At 50.3% G+C, this 16,052-nt stretch overlaps 2 protein-coding genes across 3 annotated transcripts in view; one reads left to right on the top strand and one right to left on the bottom strand.

The window, feature by feature from the left end:
* LOC137547422 (V-set domain-containing T-cell activation inhibitor 1-like) overlaps positions 1-11,338 on the bottom strand; it is a 91,651-nt gene extending 80,313 nt beyond the window's left edge. Inside the window, exons 1-2 of one of the 2 annotated variants that reach the window (XM_068271000.1) lie at positions 11,264-11,337; positions 1,290-1,422 (exon numbers count right to left, since the gene is read on the bottom strand). The gene's annotated coding sequence lies outside the window, so the exon portion shown is untranslated. Of the gene's footprint in view, positions 1-1,289; positions 1,423-11,263 lie in introns of both variants that reach the window. The other variant, XM_068271001.1, reaches the window with a different exon arrangement.
* Positions 11,339-11,427: 89 nt separating this feature from the next.
* The window catches only part of MAN1A2 (mannosidase alpha class 1A member 2), a 129,290-nt gene continuing 124,665 nt past the window's right edge, over positions 11,428-16,052 (top strand). Inside the window, exon 1 of the mRNA XM_068270998.1 lies at positions 11,428-14,167. Within this exon, the coding sequence (XP_068127099.1) occupies positions 13,860-14,167 (308 nt within the window). The 5' untranslated portion in view covers positions 11,428-13,859. The remainder of the gene's footprint in view (positions 14,168-16,052) is intronic.

Here is a 16,052-nt window from a genome sequence, read left to right as displayed (position 1 = left end):
GACCAGCTCAGTCGCTGAAAGTGAAACTGAGCCGTGGCGGGGGACAGGAGGACCGTTGAGGACCGGCGCGGGCGCAGGATGGCTGCAGGGGGCTGGCAGAAGCTCCAGGAAAGTGTAACTCTTTTTTTTAAAAGATACCTCAGGTTTCCTTTTAATCCTTTTCTGATCCTGACAGTTAATTTCATACCACAGACCAGAGAGTGATCACTTATGCAGGATACATCAATTCATATCTGTCACGGTATTGATTCACCTCTCTGGCTGCTACACGGCGACTTCCTCCACTATTCCCTCTTCCCCTTCTATGCAGCTCTCCCTGCAGTGATAGATAGAGAGGCTCAGTGCCTGATTAAGAAATGCCCTTTATAATCCTCCTCATACTCCTCTGTTTACAGGAGCTAATGAAGACTCTACACAACTTAAAGAGAACCTGAGGCGGCCATGAACACAGAAGAGAAATACTTGCCTAGGCAGAGGGAAGCCTCGCCCATCCTCCTCGCTGTGATACATTCATCATTTGTCATATGCAATACATCATACCTCAGAGTACAAGCAGGCAGGATGTAGCTCCACCCTCCTGCTGCCCAGATGATTACAGCTGCCTGCCTGGGTAGGACAGCCAGGGAAGGAGAGATGGAGGCTCTGTGTGTGTGTGTGTGTGTGTGTGTGTGTGTGTGTGTGTGTGTGTGTGTGTGTGTGTGTGTGTGTGTGTGTGTGTGTGTGTGTGTGTGTGTGTGTGTGTGTGTGTGTGTGTGTGTGTGTGTGTGTGTGTGTGTGTGTGTGTGTGTGTGTGTGTGTGTGTGTGTGTGTGTGTGTGTGTGTGTGTATATATAGCCAGGTCCATAAATATTGGGACATTGACACTATTCTAACATTTTTAACTTTATACAATTCCAACACTTTTGGCTCTATACACACCTACAATGGTTTTGAAATGAAACAAAGATGATCTGTTTTAACCGTATTTACATCCAATTAGTCGAAAGGTGTAGGAATTACAATAGTTGGCATATGTGCCCCGAAAATAAGTTTTCTAGCAAGATTTTTCGGGATTTTTGAGGATGCTCGAAATATAAGCCCTACTCTAAAAAGAGCCCTAGTTACAGTTTGTAAAAAAAAACCCAAAACAAACAAACAAACATTAAAATAGTGTCCAGGCAGCCATGGTACAGCAAATCGCTGGGGATCGTAAGCATGGATCGCTGGATACATGTGCTTTCTGGGTGATTGAGCAATCAGCCTAAAAAGCACAACCCCAATCCCCCCCCTGGAAAGCAATTAATACTTACCACGCCTCCAGCGAAGTCTTCTAAGCTTTCTGGAGCTGCCGGCAGCAGGGCCGGGCCGAGGCATAGGCTGGAGAGGCTCCAGCCTCAGGGCGCAGTGTAGGAGGGGGGCGCACAATTCATTCAGCTGTCATTCCTAATTGTGTTTGAAGCAGAAAGAAATAAGAAAAGGGGATAAATAGCAGTGACTACAAGCCAGATAACTAGATATTAAGGTGTTGGGGACCCTGTGGCCCTCTTAGTCTAATAGCAATCAGTGTGTGACGGCTGGGGTGCGAGGGATGGAGGGGCGCATTTTGGTGTCTCAGCCTTGGGTGCTGGAGGACCTTGTCCCAGCTCTGGCCGGCAGCTTTCCGGCCTCCTCCGTGCACTCTGCCTCCTCACCTGACCCGTGTGTGTGGGGGTCACATGACACGCCAGGAGCCATGCACGGACACTTGGAGCTACAGGAAGCTTGGAAGATGCCCCCTGGAGGCTCTGTAAGTATTTTATGCCCTGCAACCCCCCAAAACACTGAAACAGCCCCTGTTATTCCCTCAGGCATGCCGGTTTGTTGAGACTAGTGTTGGGCGAACACCTGGATGTTCGGGTTCGGGTCCGTTCGTCGAACATGGGCCAGATGTTCGGCATGTTCGGCCCGAACCCCGAACTCCCCGAACATCCCGCTTTTGGGGGCCCTATGGGGTCGCAGGCATAAGGGGGGAGCATGCCCTGGTCGCGGGGGGGTCGGAAATTCCCCCCACCCCCTCCGCTAGCGCTCTGCCCGCTTCCCCATACAAAAATTTTCAGTAAAGTTCAATAGTACCTTCAGTGGCTGGCTGGCACTGTGGTGTGAGCGAGTAGGAGGAGTCCGAGTAGGACGCGTTGAGGCCGGGCAGCGGGCGGTTCAGCGGTAGTACCCTTGTGTACCCTTGTGGTACTTCCGCCCTTTCTCTGACCTCACATCCTCTGCATACGAGGGTACGTGTCACGCGTACCCTCGTATGCGTCATCACGTAGAGGACGTGAGGTCAGAGAAAGGGCGGAAGTACCACAAGGGTACTACCGCTGAACCGCCTGCTGCCCGGCCTCAACGCGTCCTACTCAGACTCCTCCTCCTCCTCACTCACAACACACCACAGTGCCAGCCAGGCCAGCCACTGAAGGTACTATTGAACTTTACTGAAAATTTTTGTATGGGGAAGCGGGCAGAGAGGGGAGCGCTAGCGGAGGGGGTGGGGGGAATTTCCGACCCCCCCCCCCCCCGCGACCGGGGCATGCTCCCCCCTTATGCCTGCGACCCCATAGGGGGGCAGTATTCGGCCGAACAGGGGCCCTGTTCGGCCTGTTCGGCTGGGCATTGAGCTGTTCGGGCGAACCCAAACTAAAAAGGCCGAACACCATGAGGTGTTCGGCCGAACTCGAACATCACCCGAATAGGGTGATGTTCTGCAGAACCCGAACAGTGGCGAACACTGTTCGCCCAACACTAGTTGAGACTTCCGGTTGTCTGAGTTCCGGAGTAACAGGGACTTTGCTGTAAAATCAAATGGCGATAGAATGCAGCAGGACAGAAACCGCAAAAAGATGATGTTCCAGAATGTGTTAGCATGGCTGTAATGGAACACAAGTTCAAGAATGAATGTGGATTGTTCATGGAAAAATAAGGTATTCCCTGAAAATAAGCCCTAATGCATCTTTTGTAGCAATAACTTTGTTATGTGTGGGGAAACACTGTATGGGGATGCCGCATCCTCATAACTTTGCCTCAGGCGTCAAAAAGTGTAGAACCGACTCTGTTCTTACTTCTGATCAGCGCTGTGAAGTCAGAACAAAAATCATCCGATTCCGACTCCTCAGTTATGAAAACACAGACTACAGGTACCCAAAATTGCTCCGACTCCTTGACTCCGACTCCACAAGCCTGCTGTTGATATGAGCAGAGCAACACTAGAGGCACAGAATGTGCCCTTCTGGGATCAGCTCAGAGATCCTCCTGGGATGTAGCTGACCGCAGAGCGCTGTTCCTTGTTTCATCACGGTTTAGATTGTTGTTGCATGTTTTAGTATTTACTACGGTGCCCACTAACGATCCTTATTCCTGATCAACCAGCCGATCTGATAAATGTGATCGTCGGATACTAACAGGCAGGAAAAATCATACCACGGGAGAGCCTGCAGCAGTCCCTGCACTTACCTCCCTGGGATCCAGCGCTGCAGTTCTCCCTCCGTCCTCCAGGTGGTGCTGTAACCCTATAGTGAGTCAGTGGGATGTAGATCCTCTGTGGACAGGAAGAGGAATGGCCGCCAGTGTCTGGATCAGAAGCAGGAGATTTGGGCGCATGAGACAAGTGGACAAAAAGGGCGCCCCATTCACTCCCATTATAAATATCGTTTAATGGGCGCCGAACAGGGAAAAAAAGGCGCCGGAGATTATTAACGTTTTAACAAATGGCGCCCGGAGATTTTTAAGGATTTATAACTATGTTTGTGGTGATTTAACTTTACAAAATGAGCCCGTGACGAATAACGTTTATACAGATACTAAATCACTATTTCTAAAACATTTATAAAACATTATTATCCACCCAAAAAAAATATTTACATTTTTTTTATTTACATTTTTTATGTATTAATCTCTGTAAAACATTATTATCCATAGGGGGTCTTAGGTTTAGGCACCACCAGGGGGGTCTTAGGTTTAGGCACCAACTGGGGGGTCTTAGATTTAGGCACCAAGAGGGGGGTCTTAGGTTTAGGCACCACCAGGGGGGTCTTAGGTTTAGGCACCAACAGGGGGGTCTTAGGTTTAGGCACCACCAGGGGGGTCTTAGGTTTAGGCACTAACTGGGGGGTCTTAGGTTTAGGCACCAACAGGGGGGTCTTAGGTTTAGGCACCAACAGGGGGGTCTTAGGTTTAGGCACCAACTGGGGGGTCTTAGGTTTAGGCACCAACAGGGGGTCTAGGGGTTAGGGATAGGTACAGGGAGGGTTTTTAATAAACGAAAATATAAGTTTCAGTTTACAAACAGGGAAGATTAACGTTTTAAGAATTGCCGATCTCATACACATTATTTAGTGATTTATAAATTCTTAAAACACTATTTGTAAACGAAATTCTACACAATATTTCTATAAACGATAATACTGTTTATCGTTTACACCACGCGCCCTTTTTTCCCGACGCCCTTTTTTGATGTACGCGTCTGGATCACCCGGTAGGTGAGTGAAATTGCCCTGTGTGCGCAATGCTCTGTGGCTGGCTACCACCAGTGTAGCTCGCTATTACCGCTAAGGAGGTTAAAGGTATCACTGGAATCAACGTTTGTTGTTGGTTGGTTTAATATCTGCATATAACCTTTACAATTCTCCCGAAAAATGCTGTTTATGTCAGAAGAGTAAGATGGTGTTCTGGTCTCCTGCCTGCAGATGTCACTGTGGTTTTATCTACACCATACTGTATATCAGGATCTCTTCTAGTCCTTTTGTTGTTCATACTGGCTAGTTCTGGCTGCCAGCGTAATTCTGCCTAACAAAATACACTGTTGGGGTATCCTATTATTATTATTGATTTATAAAGCGCCAACATATTCCGTGGCGCTGACTACAGAAGATATCATTCACCACTTCCTGCTCCACGCTAAACACCATGGCCCACTTCAACCACGAGGACCACCGCAGTCTGGGAAAACCTGCTCCAGGCAGCAGCAGATTGGCTGTTAGAGCTGGGGCTTCTGTGATCATTACACGATATACCGTGACACAGTCAGCTAACGCTAACATCAGCAGGGTGACCTCAGAGGCAAAGGAACCACAACTCAGAATAATGATCTTGTCATCAGCCACCCCGGTAACCTCATGCTCTGTGCAGTGGCGACTCCAGCTTCAGATTTTTGGGGGGGCTCAAAGGGGGCACAAGGGCTGGCAGGTGGGGCTTACAGGGGGGAATTGCACGTAATGACAGACCGTCTTTCACCAGTAAATGCACGGAATAAGAGACATCGTTTCACCCGTAAATGCACATAATGACAGACAGCGTTTCCCCAGTAAATGCACATAATGAGAGACAGCCTTTCACCGGTAAATGCACTTAATGAGAGACATCGTTTCACTAGTAAATGCACATAAGAGACAGCGTTTCACCAGTAAATGCACGTAATGACAGACAGCGTTTCACCAGTAAAATGCACATAAGAGACAACTTTTCACCAGTAAATGCACATAAGAGACAGCGTTTCACCAGTAAATGCACGTAATGACAGACAGCGTTTCACCAGTAAAATGCACATAAGAGACAACTTTTCACCAGTAAATGCATGTAATGACAGACAGCCTTTTACCAGTAAATGCACATAAGAGACAGCTTTTCACCAGTAAATGGACATAAGAGACAGCTTTTCACCAGTAAATGCATGTAATGACAGACAGCCTTTTACCAGTAAATGCACATAAGAGACAGCTTTTCACCAGTAAATGGACATAAGAGACAGCTTTTCACCAGTAAATGCACGTAATGAGAGACAGCGTTTCACCAGTAAATGCACATAAGAGAAAGCTTTTTACCAGTAAATGCACATAATAACAGACAGCCTAGCTGCGCGGGCGGGCAAGGAGAGCGCGCTGCATGTCATGTGATGCCGCCGGACATCATCACGTGACAGTGCACACTTTTATACTGTCGCCACCACGTACCCTCTGCATGGCTGAGCGTGAGTCGAGCCTGCACTCGGGCCGGGGCGGGCGGTGACTGAACGCTGGTGGTGGGTGGTGACAGTCAGCGCCAGCCCAAGTCATCCTCCCAGCCAGGCTCGGCTCCTTGTTTGTGCTGCACTAAGGTCGGGTCAGGGTCGGACTCCTCGGAACTTGCGGCGGCTGGCGGGGGGCTTTAAGGGGGGCTAATGAGTCGCCAGCTGGGGCTGAAGCCTGGCTCTGTGTAAAGAACAGGGAGATGGGATTTCTGGGGAGTCAGTGTGCTATCATTACCAACAAGCCAGCAGTGTATTTTTGAGACAGTTAAAGTGTACCGGCGCTCAGTAACAGACAACGCTATGGGGGTGACTAGGGATGAGCACGAATTTCCCATAATCGTAATTTGCAATTACCATGCAAAATCGTAATGTAATGTGAAGCCTCCGGTTCCCAATGAAGTTTCCCCCTCCCCTGTAGCTGCAGGCAGTCCAGCGCTGGCCCCCCCAAAGTGTCCCGGAATCCTGGCCTGACAAGCCTGACAAGCGCTGATTTATTTGCCTCTCCTGGCTCCAGCGGGGGCGCTGTTGCGGCTCTCCGCATGGAGATAGGCGGAAATAGCGGATCTCCGTCGGGTCCACTCTACTGCGCAGGCGACTTGCAGGAGACTTGCGCCTGCACAGTAGAGCGGCCCGACGGAGATCGGCTATTTTCACCTTTCTCCGTGCGGAGAGCTGAGGCTTCCCCCACCCCAGGTGAGTACCTCCCAGGAGAGGTTTTTAAAGTTACAGGTTTTTTTTAAGGGGAAGAGTGGGAAAAGGTAAAAAAAAATTCAGCGCAATTCAAAGCGAGAGCCACAGCGTGTTATCGGGCAACTTGTGCGGTGAACTGGAAGTCATGTAAGTCTATGGCGACACAGTTTTAAAAAAAAAATGTTTGTGCTCGTGGTGCAGACGCAGTGCACATGCGCTTCCCGCCCAATTTGAATTCCGCCCACAGGAAATGAGCGCTAGAGAGCCTGACTTCCTACTTGGCCTGCAGCCGGAATGGAGATCACCGCGCACTGCCGCAGTAATCTCCATATGCTTTTTTTGGCACTGCGGTGCGATCAGCCACTACAACTGCAGGTTAGCAGTGTGAAGCCAGCCTTAGCGCCTGCAGCAGCTGGCAGACCTCACTCAGGAATATCAGCTCAGCACCGCATTACAACTGCAGGTTAGCAGTGTGAAGCCAGCCTTAGCGCCTGCAGCAGCTGGCAGACCTCACTCAGGAATATCAGCTCAGCACCGCATTACAACTGCAGGTTAGCAGTGTGAAGCCAGCCTTAGCGCCTGCAGCAGCTGGCAGACCTCACTCAGGAATATCAGCCCCGCATTACAACTGCAGGTTAGCAGTGTGAAGCCAGCCTTAGCGCCTGCAGCAGCTGGCAGACCTCACTCAGGAATATCAGCTCAGCACCGCATTACAACTGCAGGTTAGCAGTGAAAAGACAGCCTTAGCGCCTGCAGCAGCTGGCAGACCTCACTCAGGAATATCAGCTCAGCACCGCATTACAACTGCAGGTTAGCAGTGTGAAGACAGCCTTAGCGCCTGCAGCAGCTGGCAGACCTCACTCAGGAACATCAGCTCAGCACCGCATTACAACTGCAGGTTAGCAGTGTGAAGCCAGCCTTAGCACCTGCAGCAGCTGGCAGACCTCACTCAGGAACATCAGCTCAGCACCGCATTACAACTGCAGGTTAGCAGTGAGAAGACAGCCTTAGCGCCTGCAGCAGCTGGCAGACCTCACTCAGGAATATCAACTCGCAAAAATAATTTCCAGAATTGGCAGAATCCAAGATGGCTGCGCCGCCGGGACAGAGATAGGTGGGACGATACGGTGTAATAATGAAATGATGTGTAGAATATAAGATTGGCTCAAGGGTAGAACGTTTAGATCCTGAAGAAAAACACGCAGAAGTCATTTATGTGAAGTACATTTCTTCAAAGCTGATCTATAATGTTGGATACCGCCGCGCCACGCAACGCCAGCGGCTCCGCCACAAACACGGCGTCTGTTTCACAAATAAACTCGGCTTCACTCACTTGTTATTTCTTAAGTCCCCTGACCGCCTGCCAAATATCTACAGCGATACTCTGCCTCCTCGCTGCAGTCTTCCATCTGCTGGGTCTGCTGCTGCCAGCTTCCTCTCTGATGTTTCATATGATAATGCAGCCACTAGAGGGCGGGGACTGACAGATCCGCCATCAGACCAAGTGAGAGCCCATCTGTAGCTCCTCCTTCAGCGCCCTCTACTGGTTGGAAATATGTGTGATGATTCTTGGAAGCAATAATGCTGGCAGAAGGCTTAAAGGACACATTGAAGCTTAATAAACATAAAAAAATCCACTTACCTGGCGCTCCATACAGCCCCTGCCTGCCGATCGGTCCCTATGCCGCAGCTTCGCTCCACGCTGGTGGTCCTGGGTCCCCTCGGTGCAGGATTCCTACCGCGCCTGCGCAAGCAGCTCTCAGAGTCGTGCTGACGTCATTTGGACTGTACAGCGCAGGGGCAGAACTACTGCACCTGCGCTGTACAGTCCAGATGACGTCAGCGCGCCAGTGAACCGCACGCTGGAGCGCAGAGAGAGCTGATACCACCGGAGGGAACCGGGAGCCACCAGAGCTGCGACGAGGGCACAGGACGGATGCCAGGGGCTGGAAGAAGCCCCAGGTAAGTAGATTTTTTATTTTTATTTTGCTTGGTCCACTCCTTTAAAGTGTACTTGGGCAAATCTTTTTTTTTCCTGACCTGAGAGTCAAACTCATGGCCTCATGCTTCACAGGCAGAGGCTGTACCTCTGGACAGATGTGTGCAGAGGGAAGCCTCTGGATCCTGCAGAGCATACATGTCAAACTCTGGCCTGTGGGTCAAATCTGGCCCACAGAGCCATCAAATTCCCCCTCCCCCCCCCCCAAGTGGTTTCCCCACTTTAAATTATGTTTGCTCCACTCTAGACCACCAGGGAAGTTATATTGGAGGTGAAGCCCTAGCTCACCAGGGAAGCCATAGGGGAGAGGGGGAAAGCAATAGACACCAGGGAGCTGTACGGGAAAGGGAGGGTGATCAATAGACACCAGGGAACTGTATATGGGAGGGAGGGAACCACTACACAACAGTTAACTGTATAGGGGAGGGATGAGCACTAGACACCAGGGAACTGTGTAGTGGAGGGAAGAGGCATTAGACACCAGAGAACTGTATAGGGGAGAGAGTAGGTGTTAGGCATCAGGGAAATAACTGTATAGGGGAGGGAGGACCACTAGACACCAAGGAACTGTATAGAGGAAGGAAGGAGGACCACTAGACACCAGGGAACTGTATAGGGGAGGGAAGGAGGACCACTAAACACCACAGAACTGTAATGGGAGGAGGAGGCATTAGACATGCAGGAACTGTATAGGGGAGGGCCACTAAACACCACAGAACAGTATAGGGGAGGGAGGAGGCATTAGACACGCGGGAACAGCATAGGTGAGGGAGGGAGCACCACTAGACACCAGGGAACTGTATAGGGGAGGGAGGACCACTAGACACCAGGGAACTGTATAGGGGAGGGAGGACCACTAGACACCAGGGAACTGTATAGGGGAGCACTGTTTTCCCCGGAATTTTTTTCCAGCCGGGTGGCATGAAATAGTAGCCGAGTGAGGCAAGTTGAAAAATGCAGGGCAACTCTGCTTACAGCATAGGAGGAGGTGAGCCGATGACAGCCGGGTGGTCACCAAATCTAGCCGGGTGCAGCACCCGGCTAAAAGAGCCTGGGGAGAACAATGGGGGAGGGAGGACCACTAGACACCAGGGAACTGTATAGGGGAGGAGGGCACTAGACACCAGGGAACTGTATAGGGGAGGGAGGGCACTAGACACCAGGGAACTGTATAGGCGAGGGTGGGGGCCACTAGACACTGAAGAACTGTATAGGGGTTGTAGGGGGCCACTAGACACCAGGGAACTTTATAAGGGAGGGAGGAGGGCCACTAGACATTGCTGTTGGCCCGTGACTTAGTCTCAGTTTTCAATATCAGCCCACTTTGTATTTCAGTTTGACAGCCGCCCCAAAGCACCTGCTGAGTATCACAGTGGGGTGCGCTCCTCTGCAGGCATGGCAGCCGTGTTGTGCCTGTGTGAGTACGGCCGCGCCTGTGCAGCAAGCTGGAGCCACTGGTGCACAAGAGACTCTGTACTGCTGCACACCGCCATGCTTGTGTCAAAGAAAAAGCACCGCCCCGATGTTAAGGAGGGTCCCGGCAAGAGCGCGGAGGACCGGTGCAGCGGTGGCGGTCTCCAGGAGGATGCGGGAAGACTCTTCTTAGGGAAATATCTCTTTTTTTTATTATTATTATTTTGCTCTGCCTCAGGTTCTCTTCACCTGTAACACAGCAAGAAAAGTGTGTCTTCCAACACATTTACCTATAGAGCACTAGATATACGAGCTCTGTAATAACAACGCAGGAGATTTGGGTGCAGACGGCGCCACCATAGACTGTAATAGGAATTACGGCTATAGAGGTGCACAGCGAGTAACCTCGGCACCGTTAGAAGACAGAGCTGAAGTTACTTTTTTAAAACACTGTAATTCGGCCGCCAGCAATAGCTGGAAGCTGAATTACATCATTTCCCAGCATCCGCCAGGACCTGGAGGGGGAATAGTAGTTAACGCTGACGGGACTTGAGCAGCAGCAGGGTAAGCCGTATATTGGCTGCACATTCATAGGAATGCCTATATATACGGCTGCACCTTACAGAGACTCTGAGCCAGCTTCTGAGTAGGGATAGCCCTGCCTAGGAGAACTCACGGGGGAGCATGTGATCAGTTTGCTCAGCTGATAGATTTGTATGTAGGATACAGTAACACTGGAATATGACCAATACCCATACCTCCCAACTTTTTGAGATAAGAAAGAGGGACACTTAAGCTACGCCCCTGCCACACCCCTTATCACGCCCCCATCACACCCCTAGTCACACATAAAGATTTCATAAGAAAAATATGTTGTTTTACAATTCAAACCCCACTGGTCCTTTCTATCCTGCTTCATTTTCCTTTATAGTAACATTTTTAAATTAGTAATATATCAATGTAAAGGATGGGAATAAAGTTTAGAGTCAATAAAACACATTTTTTAGCAGAGAAATATATATAGTTACATAGAAAGAGGGACTAAGTCCTGAAAGAGGGACAAATGAGGAGGAAAGAGGGAAAGAGGGACAGGGCTCCCATAGTGAGTGAAATATGAGGAGTAGCATGATGATGAATAACACACTCACACTCCTCAGGAGGGGGATATGCTGTATAATGTGCTGTATAGAGAGTCAGCACCTCTTTGCCCTCTTCCAAAATGGCGCCCTCAGCTCCACCACGTGACCCGTCACCGGAAGTACTGGTGCTCGGCTCCTCCCCGTGCGGCCGCCAGCGGTGTTACGCGGGGATTGGCTACTGCAGGCTCGGCGTCTCCATGGCAGCCCCTCCTCGCTCCGCCCACCCGGCCAAGATGGCGCCGGCTGCGATGTACGTCTGAGCGAGAGAAGAGGGAGCCGGGCCCGCCTCAGGCCGAGAGACCACCAGCATCCCCCGTGTATTCCCTGACTGCTAGGGCCGGGAGACCCCGTACCGGACTGCAGAGACCCTCCAGCCAGGCTGTGACCGCAGAGACACCCTACACTGCTGCTGCTGGGAGAGACATCCCACCGGAGAGACTGCTGCCAGCACAGAGGCTCCCCCGGCTGTGACCGCAGAGACATCTTACACTGCTGCTGCTGGGAGAGACATCCCACCGGAGAGACTGCTGCCAGCACAGAGGCTCCCCCGGCTGTGACCGCAGAGACATCTTACACTGCTGCTGCTGGGAGAGACATCCCACTGGAGAGACTTCTGCCAGCACAGAGGCTCCCCCGGCTCTGACCGCAGAGACATCTTACACTGCTGCCTGGAGAGAGAGCGAGGCACCCCACTGCAGAGACTGCTGCCAACACACATCCTACCCCAGGCTGTTACTGCAGAGACACCTTACACTGCTGCCAGGAGAGAGAGGCATCCCACTGGAGATACTGCTGCCAGCACGGAGACTCTCCCTGGCTGTGACTGCAGAGACATCTTACACTGCTGCCAGGAGAGAGAGGCATCCCACTGGAGAAACTGCTGCCAACACAGAGACTGCTGTATCTAGAGAGATTCCCCCCTGGGCTGTACCTGCAGAGACAACTTACATTGCTGTCAGGAGAGAGAGAGAGAGACATCCCACTGGAGAGACTACTGCCAACACAGAGACTCACCCAAGCTGTAACTGTGGATACTGCTGGATCTAGAAAGATTAGCCATAGGCTGTGACTGCAGAGACACCTTACATTGCTGCTGATAGATAGATACCTGGCTGTGACTGCAGAGACCTCTGCCAGCAGGGAAACACCAGTAACTGCAGAGACTGCTACCATCAGAGAGACACTACCCTGGCACAGGAGTAACATCAGTGACTAGAGAGACTGTTGGCTCTAGAGAGACTTCCCCCCCAGACTGTGACTGCTGCCTCTGGCACTGGAGAGACATCATACCTGAGAGATATCAGCCAGTTGGCACTTGGTCTCTGGGCACAGCTCCCATTGGCAGACTGGCACTTGCTTGGCAACTCCTGGAGGGAATAGTTCCTTAGTATAACTGGATCAGAGCAGTGCCCACAATCCAGGTAACACGAGGCACGTTCCTGCCAGCAGCCAGTATTGGATATCACACAGCCTGGCACCGCTGGCATTAGAGATCCTCCACCTGAGGAGCTGTGCCAGGCCCTGCGTTACTTCTGCCAGGATACAGAGACCTGGGCACCGCTGGCATTAGAGATACTCCCCCTGAAGAGCTGTGCCAGGCCCTGCGTTACCTCTGCCAGGATACAGAGACCTGGGCACCGCTGGCATTAGAGATCCTCCACCTGAAGAGCTGTGCCAGGCCCTGCGTTACCTCTGCCAGGATACACAGACCTGGGCACCGCTGGCATTAGAGATCCTCCACCTGAACAGAGCTGTGCCAGGCCCTGTGTTACCTCTGCCAGGATACAGAGACCTGGGCACCGCTGGCATTAGAGATCCTCCCCCTGAACAGAGCTGTGCCAGGCCCTGCGTTACCTCTGCCAGGATACAGAGACCTGGGCACCGCTGGCAGCAGCAGCACACACTCAGCATTGTCACTGGCGAGAGATGAGCACAGCCATGCGGTGACTGGCACCAGTGAGCTCTCACACCGCTGGTGACTGGAGACCCCCTCTCATTGGCAGCTGCTGGCAGAGTGGATTCTGGCTTCTCCTGTTTGGCTGCACACTATAAATTATTGAGAGGCGTGTATCTGATTGAAGCTTCATTAAGGTGCATTTACCTGGCAGGTTTGTGGGCACAGCTGGTACTGTGAGGGCCACATCTGTCACAGCAGATCCAGCCAAGGAGGCACAGCTGGCACAGAGCTTGTATATTTCACAGTATATCCCGTTCACGAGGAAGGCGGCTGGACCTGCATGGTTGGTACCTGAGTCACACCTGGCAGGAGCTCTGGGCACGGATGGCACTAGAGAGTGAGCTGGAGGAGTAGACACACCTGCTAGTCAATTATGGGCATTTCTCCTACACCCTGATGATTGGCATTGTCGTGTTTCCATCGTAGGTCTTGTAGACTTCTACCTCCAGCAGTTGTAGCATTTACCTGCTTCAGGCCAGCAGCGGGCTCAGAAATACCAGCACTGGAACCCTCTAGCCGTGCCCTTGGTGCTCCAGGTGCCGAGGACTTGCGTGTGGCATCTCCTGTGCCCGGGCCGTCCAGGAAGGTCCCTCAATGCATTGTACATTCGGCATCACCTGAGGCCTGCCGATCCCTTCCACTGCAGACATGACCACCCCGGCTCTCCTCCCCATCTCTGGGCGAAGGATCCCAGCGCTCAACCTCGGAACTTCTTCCATCCCCCATCACCGTGCCACCCTGAGGCTCTCCGAGAAGTTCATCCTGCTCCTCATCCTCAGTGCCTTCATCACGCTCTGCTTCGGGGCCTTCTTCTTCCTGCCGGACTCCTCCAAACACAAACGCTTCGATCTGGGCCTGGAGGACGTGCTGATACCCCACATAGACTCGGATAAAGGAGACAAGAACACAGGAGGCATCCTGATCCACGGCCAGGGTCACGATGAGCACCGACACAGGTAACCCGTCTCTACCACTTCTTTATTGTTGTTGTGTAATGATGTGATAGAAAGTGTTATGTCCAGTAAGGTGGATAAGGATGAATAATCACATGTCCTGGCAGTGTAGTGTGGTCTGGTGTCAGTTGTGGGATTTTATATAGTGCTGACATCTTATGCAGCACTGTACAGAGTACATAGTCATGTCACTAACTGTCCTCAGAGGGGTTCACAATCTAATCCTACCATAGTCATAGTCTAATGTCCTACCATATTATTATTATGTATTTATATTGCACTGACATCTCCTGCAGCACATTACAGAGTACATAGTCATGTCACTGACTGTCCTTAGAGGAGCTCACAATCTAATCCTACCATAGTCCTAGTCTAATGTCCTACCATATTATTATCATGTATTTATATAGCACTGACATCTTCTGCAGCACATTACAGAGTACATAGTCATGTCACTGACTGTCCTCAGAGGAGCTCACAATCTAATCCTACCATAGTCCTAGTCTAATGTCCTACCATATTATTATTATGTATTTATATACCACTGACATCTCCTGCAGCACATTACAGAGTACATAGTCATGTCGCTGACTGTCCTCAGAGGAGCTCACACTCTAATCCTACCATAGTCATAGTCTAATGTCCTACCACAGTGTTCTCCCCAGGCTCTTTTAGCCGGGTGCTCCACCCGGCTAGATTTGGTGACCACCCGGCTGTCATCGGCTCACCTCCTCCCCTCCTCCTATGTTGTAAGCAGAGTTGCCCTGCATTTTCATCTCGACCCACCCGCCTACTTTTTCCTGCCACCCGGCTGGAAAAAAATTCTGGGGAGAACACTGTACCATATTATTATTATGTATTTATATAGCACTGACATCTCCTGCAGCACATTACAGAGTACATAGTCATGTCACTGACTGTCCGCAGAGGAGCTCACAATCTAATCCTACCATAGTCATAGTCTAATGTCCTACCATATTATTATTATGTATTTATATAGCACTGACATCTCCTGCAGCACATTACAGAGTACATAGTCATGTCACTGACTGTCCGCAGAGGAGCTCACAATCTAATCCTACCATAGTCATAGTCTAATGTCCTACCATATTATTATTATGTATTTATATACCACTGACATCTCCTGCAGCACATTACAGAGTACATAGTCATGTCGCTGACTGTCCGCAGAGGAGCTCACAATCTAATCCTACCATAGTCATAGTCTAATGTCCTACCATATTATTATTATTATTATGTATTTATATAGCACTGACATCTCCTGCAGCACATTACAGAGTACATAGTCATGTCACTGACTGTCCTCAGAGGAGCTCACAATCTAATCCTACCATAGTCTAATGTCCTACCATATTATTATTGTGTATTTATATAGCACTGACATCTCCTGCAGCACATTACACAGTACATAGTCATGTCACTGACTGTCCTCAGAGGAGCTCACACTCTAATCCCTACCGTAGTCATAGTCTAATGTCCTACCATATTATTATTATTAAGTATTTACAGTATATATTACTGACATTTTCTGCAGCACATTACAGAGTACATAGTCATGTCACTGACTGTCCTCAGAGGAGCTCACAATCTAATCCTACCATAGTCATAGCCTAATGTCCTACCATATTATTATTATGTATTTATATAGCACTGACATCTCCTGCAGCACATTACAGAGTACATAGTCATGTCACTGACTGTCCTCAGAGGAGCTCACAATCTAATCCTACCATAGTCATAGTCTAATGTCCTACCATATTATTATTATGTATTTATATAGCACTGACATCTTCTGCAGCACATTACAGAGAACATAGTCATGTCACTGACTGTCCTCAGGGGAGCTTACACTCTAATCCTACCATAG

Source organism: Hyperolius riggenbachi, chromosome 2 (genome assembly GCF_040937935.1).
Source record: "Hyperolius riggenbachi isolate aHypRig1 chromosome 2, aHypRig1.pri, whole genome shotgun sequence".
Taxonomy (NCBI): domain Eukaryota; kingdom Metazoa; phylum Chordata; class Amphibia; order Anura; family Hyperoliidae; genus Hyperolius; species Hyperolius riggenbachi.
The sequence above is the reverse complement of the archived record's forward strand: the minus strand, read 5'-3'. Positions and strand labels throughout refer to the sequence as shown.